The 12,919-nt window shown below is 33.9% G+C and overlaps 1 protein-coding gene across 1 annotated transcript in view; it reads left to right on the forward strand.

Moving 5' to 3' along the window:
* Window positions 1-1,005: 1,005 nt before the first annotated feature.
* LOC149808489 (inactive tyrosine-protein kinase 7-like) overlaps window positions 1,006-12,919 on the forward strand; it is a 168,285-nt gene continuing 156,371 nt past the window's right edge. The window contains exon 1 of the mRNA XM_089978075.1: window positions 1,006-1,342. Within this exon, the coding sequence (XP_089834201.1) occupies window positions 1,291-1,342 (52 nt within the window). The 5' untranslated portion in view covers window positions 1,006-1,290. The remainder of the gene's footprint in view (window positions 1,343-12,919) is intronic.

The raw sequence follows: 12,919 nt of genomic DNA on the forward strand, positions 1-12,919 counted from the left end.
CTGTACTACTGACCACCATTACTATGTTAATTCAAATTATGACTTTCTGTCCAGGGGCGTACCCAAAATATTTGGAAACCGGTGCACATCTTTCTTTTGGCACCTCCACAAATAATATTAAAATGTAAACACACAGAAAAATATGTTTGCTATTGGATTTTTAAACTTAAGCAAATTGGAAATAACGGCCAATTTTTCATTTAGTTTGAAAACTTGTACCGATAGTTCAAATCTTCCGGTGGCATTCTCCCGCCCCCCCCCCCCGCCCTTCTGGCTGTCACCCGGGGCGGACAGTCCACCACCTCCTTTAGTAACACTGTTTCTGCCCATTGTGTAGCTGTGACATTTTGTCTTTTTCACCTGGTTTGGTAACGCGGTGTCGTCATCTGGGTCATTTGTGAAAACTCTAAATGGTTAATTATACTTGATGTTTTAATATTAAAATTTGGGAACAACTCTTGTATTTGAGAATGTTAATGGTGGTTTTTGCTGTAGCAATTTGTGTTAGACCTTAAAACGGATATTTGCTTCATTAAAACCACCAATTAGCGTGACGTGGAGAGAGAGAGAGAGAGAGAGAGAGAGAGAGAGAGATTTGTTAGTTCACTTTAACAACGTCCAACGTCTCGACAGTGCTTTCAATAATAACGCCAAAAGGCTACATTGGGTGTTCCCAGTGTGGAGTCATAACTTACTTATTTGTCAAGAAATTATAAAGCGCGTTTTGACGCCTTTCACTGGTATAAATATTTTCAACGATTTTAGGCAAATGCCTTCTATTTGCACGCTGAGGCAAAATTAAGCATAACAATTTCTTGGTTATTATTATTATTATTAAGCTACTGCCACTACGAAGTGGCTATAAAGCTTTCCAGAGTTATTTCCCGTATCTCAGTCCACTGGGCACGCACTTGTTGTCTTTGATTGGTTCAAGCTTTTAACTCTATTCCGCCTTATTGGGCGGAGTTCGCCTCTATATTGACGTGGGCTTCGAAGGTATCCACGAACAATAACAAGTCGTTCAAATAATATCCATCCACAACGAGGACTAATTTAGTATTGTGCATCGTCGTGGAAATATCAATATTCATCCATCGAACATTAATTGTAGCTGAGCTTAGCAGATCAGAGAGAGTGGATAATCCAAGAAATATTTCATTTCCCTCTAACGAGGCAGTTAGTTTGATAGTGGATGCAGACATGATTATCTAAGACGAACTTTACAATAGACGGGATTATGTTCTGTCGTGCAGTGTTTCCAGATTTCTACGTGTAACTTAAAAAAAAAAAATGGATATACCGCTGGACAGATATACTGTGGTCTTATATGTTTTATGTTATGGTAAGTAATAAATTTGTTTCTTTAGAGATTTTAGCACAAGTCGAATTATGCACGTGCGGTGGAATCTAGACGACCTGAGCGTGACACCTTTGCCAAATTAATAAAACAATCAATTAACTACCATGACGATGATTATGATTATAAGTCTATCAGATGAATTAAAATGAGTGATTAATGATCATCGTTGACTGAATAAAGAAAATTAGAAATTTAAGAAAATTAAAATTAATACAGATTACAGTTGTCAGGTTATCAACTCTGATTGATCTAAGTTGCAATATGAAGGATACAAATTTTTGTCCTAAGTTTTTGCACTTTTCTTTTTTGACATTTTAATATAATTGAAACCATAATAATAGTACATATGCATTTGCTATACAGACCTTTTCCAAGAGATTGAATATATCATCCTGTTTTCGTCAGTAAAATCGCCAGTGAGGGATCTTAAAAGAAAGCGGTGAAAACGAGAGAAACCATCCGTGGAAGCTAACATTTCCTCAAAGATGCAATTACGATGGTCTTTTTTCTTCCCCTGTGGCAATCTTGTGCACGCCGATCAATATATTCTGTCTAGTACATTATTATAAATAGTATCAGATATTTAAAAATATATTCCGGTAGGTAATACCTTTATGAACCACATTTTCTTCATGTCAGCCGCTTTTTAAAAAGAGTAATTAATTGGATTTTCTGATTTTGATGGTTTTTGTATGCCCTTGATGGCTTGCGTCAGCAATTCGGAATCTGGACCAGTTCATTATTATATAGGTTTTTATTTCATTAAAGTCACAAAGATTTTGGAGGGAAGATACGAGTCACGTGTTCTCGATAGTATATTTCAAAACCGTATATCTGTACTTAATCCATACACTCTACTACTGGACACAACGGCGTTTAAAAATGGAATTTTGTAGATTCTAAAGCTATTTATTCTCACTGAAACACTTTCCTTTATAAGTTGCAATGGTTGGACGAAAACGCGGTGGCATAACACATGAATAGCCATTCAGTTATTTTATTATTCCAACTTGAGTTTTAAACAATCTGCAAACTAGAAATGTGAGAGTCCAAAAGTCGGCTCCATCTTCGTAAGAACAAAGAGGCATGGTAGATGAGAAAGGAATCTTTTGACTGACAAAGGGGCACTGAGCTTTCCATTCATCCTAATATAATCATACACAAGAATGTAAGTTGACCCAAACTGATAAATAAATAAAATAATGCATGTCCACTAGTACACAATAATTTTTATTTACCTAAAATGTATTCCACTCAACAGTTAGCATGCCGATCTCTTGCTTTTTGTTTGTGGAAAAAGTGTTTTGTGTACGCAGAAGAGAAAATTATCATAGACCCAGTTTAAGGAGATTTATTGTGCACAAAAATCTAATTAAAAAAATAGTTGCATAATACTGGAAGGTGCATTAAGGTGAATAATTGTTTGCTGAAAAAGCTAGGATTTTTAAAAAAATTTTTTACATGTAGGTAGAAAGATCAATCCTTTGGTAAGACGGAGATAATTGTGCACCAAGTAAGATCACCCCACAGTATTATCTCAGTTGTGTACAAGCTCCTGGCTTCTTCGTGAAATAATGCCTCTAGTCCTGATAAGATTCTTTTGCTGCAAGAAACGTCTTTTCCCTCCCGAACTTGGTATACACAACACTCAAAACATACCATACTTCAGCATTTTGTTAGGTAACCATTCCTTCTCTATTTAAATTGATCGTCTTAGGAAACCCTTATCAAAAGGTCTTGGAATGTGACTAGCAACCACACAGGGCCCACTGGGAATTCATGTCCCTTCTACTCAAAGGTCAGGTCATCTCCTGAGAGTTAAGGAGGGCAATTATTACATTTGAGAAGGAGCAGGTGTTCTTGGAGGGAAAGTTGAATGAGTTGGCCTCTCTTCCCTCCTCACTCTGTTCTTTTTTCTGCATGATACAGCTGCTCAGTGCGAAGGAAGACCCCCATTAAATGCTCACTCCAGTTGGAATTGCTATATTAGGCACAGGTATTATTCATTTGCTGGTGTCAATTTGCGATAAGATCTAGATGGTGCTGTAAGTTTAAGTGTTATTTTATGTAGATTTGTGGTATTTGGATGAACAGATTGCAATGAAACTCTGACAAAGCTAACAACAGCTTGTATGAATCTTTAGCTGGGGGTGGGTGGGGTTATACTCCCAAATTGGAGTTGAATTTGTGATACATCCAACACCCATAACATTTGAAAAACTAATCCAGTGGGTAATAATGCAAAATCCAATGCATCTATAATGTGTCATTCTGTTTTGTTGGCACATGAAAGGCTTGGTCAGAATAAATATTTTTAGATGTCACTAATTCATATTTCTGTACATCAAACACTTGACCCCCTCCCAGAGAACCGATATTCTATTATGGATGGTCACCTTAAGACAGCATCAAGGTTTTGTGAACATCCACCCAGTAGTTTACAAAGAGATTAGTTGAAGGATCGAGGGTGTTACAGTAATCCCAGGCTAAAGTGTGGTCATGGCAACGTTTTTCTCAAACTGATCCATTGCTTATTATCATTCTTCTTATTTCTATTATAAAATAATAAATTATGTTTTTTCTTGGAGACAATGATCAGCTATGAATTTTTAAAAAAAGTTTCTCAGACTTAAACAGGTTTAAAAGAAACAATTGCCATGAAAGCATTCCATTTAAGTTTCGAGAAATTATATATTTAATTCAGTGCAGATTTTCTGGCAGTAGAGATTTCAGACTAATGTTTTCTTTTTCAAAGTATGCAATTCAACCATATGGTAACCTGAAAACTAAGGTTTTGATTAGGATTTCCTTTCAATTTTCTTTCAAGTAAGTCTGTATTGTGATATTTTGCATGGTCTTCATTCACAGTCTCAAGTAGCAATTTATGTCCATATTGATCTATGATGTTGGCATGTCACATTATTTACAAACAAATAAACACAGTTTATTAATGAAACTCCTTGTATAATATTGCCTTAACTGATTTAAATGGGACTCAGTTCACACTGCTGTTGGCTGTAAATTATTTATAGATCAATAATTCTCGCAGAAAGTGCCAAGGAATGATTATTTGGTGGAGATAATGCCCATTTATCTGCTGAAATTAGCATTTATTGTGCCCTTAGGCTTGTCCTAGTTAACTAACACACTTACCTGTCTTACATGTACATTCATAAATTTTAGGTGACCTAACAATGGTCAAGATTTTCCTTGGACCTTTCCTATCCCATTTTATATTTTTGAACATTTACATTGAGGTCAGTGGAAAGTCCACCCTAACATAGATGTCCAAATGTCTTAAAATGGGTGAGAAATGTCAAGGGAAACTTGGACCTCTACCCTCACTCAAACATAACTGCAAATTTATGTATAATGATGACAGGAAAAGCAAGACAATTTCAGCATAGACATTGATCTGAGGCGTTTTAAGCATGTAACCCGCACTGGCAAAGCTTCTTTTTGACTCGCAGAAATGTATGTGAAAGTCTGCTTGGAACTGGAAGTCCCAATTGTTTTGAAATGTGCCATATTCTTGATGAGATTTTCTATTCTATAATCCTACAGAAACCACTGATGGTGTGGTTGTGAAAAAGAATGAAAGTCACATTTTTTCCCCACATAGTTGGATGTTTCGTTTTAAGAAGAAAAAAACGAGAGATTTTTCTTGCTGAAATCCATAATTTTGAACAGCAATATATTTATTCTCAGTCAAATTAATTCATGGATATAAAGATTCCTGGCAAACATTCAGTATTTAAATTTAAAAGTATTTCCCCACTAATCTTTGAATCTTTCTTCATTTTTGACAAACATTTGTATGAGCATAGACAGAGGAAATTAAGGTGATGTGTGCTTAGCAGGCTGAATCCCCACCCCCATTTGTCATAGTAGGCTGAATCCCCACCCCCAATTCTCATAGTAGGCTGAATCTCCACCCCTAATTGTCATAAAAGGCAGAATTCCAACCCCAATTGTGAAATCCATTTTGTTCGAGTGACCCCTCTTTATTTTTAGTTGCCAAGTCATTGTGATCTTTCACTAAGGCAATGAGTCAAAAGATAAGTAAATGATAAGTACCTAAATTGTGATGTTATCATCCTTCTATGCATGGGAATAAAATTGTACTTAACAATGGTCCAGTTCACTTACCATATATGCTTGCTTATAAGTTGAGTCAAACTTCAAACAGCAATGATTTTGATCTGCTGTGGTATAATGCGCATACAGATCAAGGTCTATATTCTACTGAATACTCCTAACAAACTGACTGCTCTGGTGGCTAAGTGGTTAAAGTGTCTGCCTTGGATGTGGGAGATCGTGGGTTTTGAACCTTGGCTGAGTTGTACCAAATGCATAAAAATGGTACTAGTAGCTGCATCGTTTGGCACTCAGCATCAAGAGGTTAGTGTTAGGACTGGTCAGCCTGGTATCAGCATAATGTGAGCAGGTGGGACATGATGCTACATGTCTGCGGTATGATGCGACAGTGCTACACATAAATATAAACTGCCATACTGCAGACATTGTAACGATATGACTGAAAAAAGTTTGAATTTACATTACAAATCTAAATCACACACACTTTATGCAACAGCAGATCTAGGTCTATGCAGTTGGACTTGTCTTATAAACAAGTTTATTTGGTAATAATGGAATATTAATGTTACTCTTGCTTAGTAGTGCGATAGAATTTTGATGAGAACTTAAATTAAAAACCTAGGTTCTATAAGGCCTATACAGAGTGGATTTTCTTTAGAATGAAACAGCCATTAGTGACTGGTAGAACGTTTGTCAATGAAGGTGTGAAATAAATACTATGCTATATATATATATATATATATAGATATATATATATATATATATATATATATATATATATATATATATATATATATATATATATATATATATATATATATATATATATATATATATATATATTGGCTGATTGTTTATTATAGCCAAAAATAAATTTTTGCGAAGATTTAAATTTTGTTTTATACTTATGTCACTGAGAACATAGGTACATTTTTTTAACTGTAATATTCTCATTTATTTACAGAAGTTTTAAATATAGTATTGTACATTTGCATGTGTAAATAAAATACCCTTAAAATGGCTTAGAATTTGCAGGTGTAAATAGTTTGAAGTGAATTAAATGTGGCCATGCTGTACAGGTAGTATTAAAGAAGGTATACAAAGCAAAAAGGAACAAAACTGCTTGCTTGGGGTAATCATTGGAACAAACAATATAGACTCTGATCTGCTTGTGCATTATGCAATGGCAGATCAGGGCCTGTGTTGTTGGCACTTGGAATCAACTAATAAGTAGGCATATAAGGCACTCAACTGCTTTCAGCTGTCAGTATATTATATCATGTAGCATGTTGTGCAGAATGGTTGTGGAGATTGTTTTTCAAGTGGCCTGTGATACTTTCCTGATGTTTTGGACTAGAAGCATTATTGCATTACCGAGAAATGTAGAATCCAAGTTCTAAATGCACACTTATAGTTTTTATATATGGAAACATCATTGCAGAGAAATAAAATATGATATCACTTCTTATGTGAATTTATTGATTATACAGTTATCAAGAATATATCATTTTGTTTTTAAAAAGCTAGATATGCTTATTGTTGAAAACATGCCTTCAGTAGGTGATATTTGCATGACCAAGGCTCAGGTCTGAGGTTAATTGTAACAGCAGGCTGTAAAATTACAGTTTAAAAAACCCTCACAATTAAGAACAGTAACATGGTTGCGGATAAAATATTATCAATTGGAGGTTTGATCTCAGAGGATAAAAATTTATATTTCTTTACCAGGTATTAACAACTAAACATATTAACAGAAGTGGTCAGATTTGTGGAAAAGGTCACATGGAGAGGTTTTGTTGTCCTTTAATTCACAAACTTGTAACTACAGGTAACATTGAATCCTTTTCTGATTTAGAAACCTAAATTGATTAAAATAAATATGGTTGTTAAACAGATGAAAGCACTGATTCCAGCATACATATTTGCATAATTCCAGGTACATGTAAAATCAGTGATGTAATTAGAAAAAAAGCAACTATTTACAAATATGTTGATTTTCCAAATTTTCAAAAAAAAAATCCAGGGACAAATCAAATATTATGATTTCTAATCTGTGTGTCTATCAAGATTAAAATGTTCAGGAATATATCAGGTTTGCATTATCAATGCTGTTTTGATAGTATTGAAAAAAGCATTTCACAGGCAGCATACCAAAGTAAACATTTACTTTTGCGATTGTTCATATTTGTTTTTCTACTTCACTATTTTAATCCTAAAATTGGTTTAGTTTTCTTCTTGGCAAAAATTGTACCTAATGAACTTTCTGGTAGCTGTCTATGTTGGTGCTGGTACTGACCATATTCACTAAAGGTGATAAAAATGGTTCATTTTAAAACAATGTATCTTGCAATGAAAACATTCGTTGTTTGTGGTAGTTGGCTGAGATTGAATGTAAAGTCTTTACTGTGTTTTTTTTTATATAGCTATAAGTTATTTTAGCGGTTCAAGTCACACCTATAGCAATGAAGATTCAATTTATTTTGAGACTAAATTAATGACAAGAGAGACAAAATTTCTGTAAATACACAATTTGTCATTTAATTAATTATATGGGTTTTTCATAAAGAGAAAAGGTAACAATGGGTATTTAGTATAATGGTAATGCATGAACATTAAAGTCAGATGAGAACAAAAGCCAGAACGAAAGATTTCATTGTGCAGCTTCTTGCAGGTTAACCAGATATTTAAACGTGTCAATATTTTCATTAGTTACTTCAGCACATGAATAAACATTTATTGCAATAATGTAAATGTCCAAGGAAAATAATGTAGTAGTCGGCAGATGATGGTGTTAAGGTGGCAAAACTCTCAGAACAAACAAGATAAGTTTTTTAAGCACTACTAGTGCATTATATACTTTAATTTTCCTTGTCCCTTTAAAATGCTGTGTCCTCCATATGTAGTGGATTGGGGACATTGTGTGCCCTACCGACATTGTGACCCCTATCCTTTGGAACCTAGGTGCACAATGGTATTTAACAGTCATGTAGTGTATTACTGTAATTTAATAAATGGTATTTAACAGTTATGTATTGTATTACTGTAATTTAATAAATGGTATTTAACAGTCATGTAGTGTATTACTGTAATTTAATAAATGGTATTTAACAGTCATGTAGTGTATTACTGTAATTTAATAAATGGTATTTAACAGTTATGTATTGTATTACTGTAATTTAATAAATGGTATTTAACAGTCATGTAGTGTATTACTGTAATTTAATAAATGGTATTTAACAGTTATGTATTGTATTACTGTAATTTAATAAATGGTATTTAACAGTCATGTAGTGTATTACTGTAATTTAATAAATGGTATTTAACAGTTATTTAGTGTATTACTGTAATTTAATAAATGGTATTTAACAGTTATTTAGTGTATTACTGTAATTTAATAAATGGTATTTAACAGTCATGTAGTGTATTACTGTAATTTAATAAATGGTATTTAACAGTTATTTAGTGTTTTACTGTAATTTTATAAATGGTATTTAACAATTATGTATTGTTTTACTGTAATTTTATAAATGGTATTTAACAGTTCTGTTTATTACTGATTCCCCCATACAGTGCTCTTTATGTCCAAAATATGCCTCTTGTACAGATGGTTTTCTTAATACAGGCTCCATTTTTTTGTTCAGTATTTACGCTATTGAAATCTGATGTTCAAAAGTATCTCATTTATCTGTTTAGCATTAACATTGTTCTGTATCAGTTTTTTAAACAGGATTGCATGTAGTAGTTTTATAACAGACTGATGTGTCTTTGTGTATCTTGCACTAACCAACAGTTCACAAGTGTCACCATTAAAACCATTATGACTTTAGTGAAAATTGTCTACAAATTGTGGTTGCATTTTCCAAAAGATATACATGTACATGCATTTGGTCGTGTGGACATTTCTGACCTTAGTGTGGTAAAGTTTGGGGACAGAGATTTATTTCTAAGCAGAAGGTAGTTCAGATGTTTGGGGTTCAGATAAACAGACTTTTATTGTATTTTAATTTTCTATGTTAAAAGCACTTTCTTCTTCAATGATGATGCAGCATGATACAGTGTATGTTCTTTTGGAAAAGAAAAATCTTGAGAATTGGTGTTTTGCTCTCTCTCTTCCTCTTGTGCATAAGTAATGGTGAAATACAGTAGTCCTTATGTGTGATGATTAATAAGCCTCACTTGTTCCAGAAACTTCTGTCATGTAAAACCAGAGATTAGCATCACCTAAACATTACACAAATAATAATTTTCCTCATGCTGTCATTACTTCTGTTGTAGCCTCAAAGTTTATTGGCATTCCAAGCAGATGCAGGTGCATGCTGGTGGATTGTAAGTTATGACATTGAAGGGCTGAAGGTTTACAACTCATGGCATGTTTTGTTATTTCACTGTGTTATTTCCTTGTAATGGAGAAACACCCTGTTGCCCTGACAATGAAACTTCCCCATTGAAAGTTTAACGCAAATAAGCAAATAAACTTTTTATTAGTATCGATTGCTTTCTTTCTTTCTTCCATGAATCATTTCTGCCTTAAACATTATGCATTTTATGTGCTTCTGTGAGAAGAAAAAAAAACAACAAGAAAGACAAATAACAGTTTGCTGCAGATGCTGCCCAGCCATTGAACAATAGAGCAGTTTGACAAATGAAAAAGTTTTCAGTTATTTAAAGTACCCTCGTAGTTAAGCTGTAACCCTTATCATACCTGGTAGGATAGGGACAATGCTACAGGTGTAAACTGCACCCTTATCTGCCCAAGGATGCATCATGGTAGTCAGCATGCCCTGCCCAAGGAGGCATCATGGTAGTCAGCATGCCCTGCCCAAGGAGGCTTCATGGTAGTCAGTATGCCTCCCCAAGGATACATCATGGTAATAAGTATTTCGGTAAGGAGTCTAGCTTGCTATCCACTGAGCCTGGCTATGGCCCCAGCCTTCATTTTTCACCTGTCACCTCTTATGACACTAATGGAAGTGCATTTGGCCTATTCCTTTTCCCTGCGGCTATAGTAATGTCATTTAATGGTGGTCCATCTAATTTAAATACCAATACTGTTTACAAAGATTCTATAAATATAACAAATATATAAATGATCAAGCAACTATTAACTTAAAAGTAAGGATTTTGAATCAGTGGTTTCTACTTGTATAGGTGTGAGGCCAGGCCTGGTTATCAAAACAATCAGGAAGACAATAGACAGTTTCTGAATCCCTTCCCATGGGCAATAGCCCCCAGTTACCCTCAGCCTTTTCTTAGGCAATAATGACTTTTCTATTGAGTGCCAGTAAGTTTACAATAGGTGGAATCACAGATGCCCCATTCGTGCTTTTTGTTTGTTTGCTATTACATCCAAACTTTTCTATTAAACCAATTATTATTAATGTATATTATCATGTGTGTTTATATTTTCAATGCAAATAATTTTGATCTCACTTATGAAAAAATTAAAAGCAATTTTGTTATTTCAATGTATACTTATTTATAAGTCATATCCAATTACAAAAAAACTGTACAGACCCAGATATGTCATCACAGTATATTTGGAGTAATCAGTAGAACAACCAAAACAGACCTTGATCTGCTGGTATATTATGCAATGGCAGATCAGGATCTATGTCTTTTGCATTTGAACTTGACTAGTAATGGAGCTGGCCATACTCTATGAAAGATGAACAAAAGTGTATAGGGTTGGAGAGAGCCTGGAGGTGTTTTGCCAACAGAGCACATTAGATAACAATTACTTCTTAAAATGTTCATGTGGTCTGTGATCATTAATGGAGAAAAGTGAATTGCATGTGCATTTAACACAACAAAAATAGCACCAAGCACAACTGTAAAAGATAAAAATCATTTAAAATCATGAATCACTAAATTAACTAAAATTAACTAAGAGTTCATTAGCACTTAATTATCAACAATTCAACTTGTCAATAGCAGTCCTTGTACATTGTCCACTGCTAATTGGTAACTATGGTAAACAAGATACAAACTTAGGATTCAGTTCTTAATATTTTGCAGATTGACCAATCAAAAGTATATTTACAGCTTAGAAAATAACTGACTGGCTGTTATTCCTTTAAGCTTATTCTCTTTCCTGACTTGTTCCAGTATTTTTTTTTTTTTTTTTTTTTTTTTTTTTTTTTGCAATTCCAGTAACCAACTTCTGGTGTCATGCCATAAAACACCAGACATTGATGGGAATATTTGAAGTGATGCCCAAATTATAAAAACAAAATGGCAGACCTTTTAAAATGATTTCCTAGTCAAGGAGTAAATTTTAAGTTGGCTTGTGAGAATATTACAATCCTGTCTGATCAGTTCTGAAAGCTTCTTGTTTTCAAAGTAGACTTCCTTTGCATTTAATCTTATAGTAGGAATACCCACAGGATTTAGACTGTCAGTTTTAATATCCTGTTTGAATAGATGCATTGAATAACTGGTAATTGTTAATCTCTTTTCCAAACTTTGTTATGGCATTTGTTGTTAACTATAGATTTTATAGGGTTGCATCTTGGTCAGTGAATGTCAGACTGACCATTAGTGGGGTCAAGAGGATCAGGAAACTTGAGATCTTTTTAGGCTTGTCAATTGGTCCTTAATCAAATTGGTCATTGTCATGGATTTAGCCCCCACAGCACAGCTTTCCACAGCAAATATTGACCTAGTAGTCAGAGATTCAGTTTTGACATTGAAATAAACACTCAATGCTTAAATATAAATCTCAGTCTTATGTAAAGGGGTCATGGGTGATTTCTGCAATAGACAGGGAAATATTAAGAAATTCAGGGTTTTAGGCCTTGTGCTTCATGGATACTCTTTTAATATGACATGTATCTATAATGTATCATGTGAAACAGTAGATCTTTAGCAATTTCACGATGTATCATGTCAAAGAGTGGATCTTTATTACAATCTCACCATGCTACATCACAAGTATTTATCTATAGTGTAATGAATCATGTCAAAAAGTGGATCTTGATTGCAATCTCAAAATGCTACATTACAGGTATGTATCTATAGTGTAATGTATCATGTCAAAAAGTGGATCTTGATTGCAATCTCACCATGTTACATCACAGATATTTATCTATAGTGTAATGAATTGTGTTAAAGAGTGGATCTTGATTGGAATCTTGCCATGCTACATCACAGGTATTTATCTATAGTGTAAATGTATCATGTCAAAAAGTGGATCTTGATTGGAATCTTGCCATGCTATGTCACAGGTATTTATCTATAGAGTAATGTATCATGTCAAAAAGTGGATCTTGATTGGAATCTCGCCATGCTACATCACAGGTATTTATCTGTAGTGTAATGTATCACATCAAAAAGTGGATCTTGATTGGAATCTTGCCTTGCTACATCACAGGTATTTGTATTTTTAGTTAATGTTGGAAGGTGATGAAAGAAAGAAAGGAGAGAATATTTGTACTTTAAGTAGAACTTCAATGTATCATGTCA

This window comes from Sinohyriopsis cumingii, chromosome 1 (assembly GCF_028554795.1).
Source record: "Sinohyriopsis cumingii isolate HCF-2022 chromosome 1, ASM2855479v2, whole genome shotgun sequence".
In the NCBI taxonomy this organism is placed as follows: Eukaryota; Metazoa; Mollusca; class Bivalvia; order Unionida; family Unionidae; genus Sinohyriopsis; species Sinohyriopsis cumingii.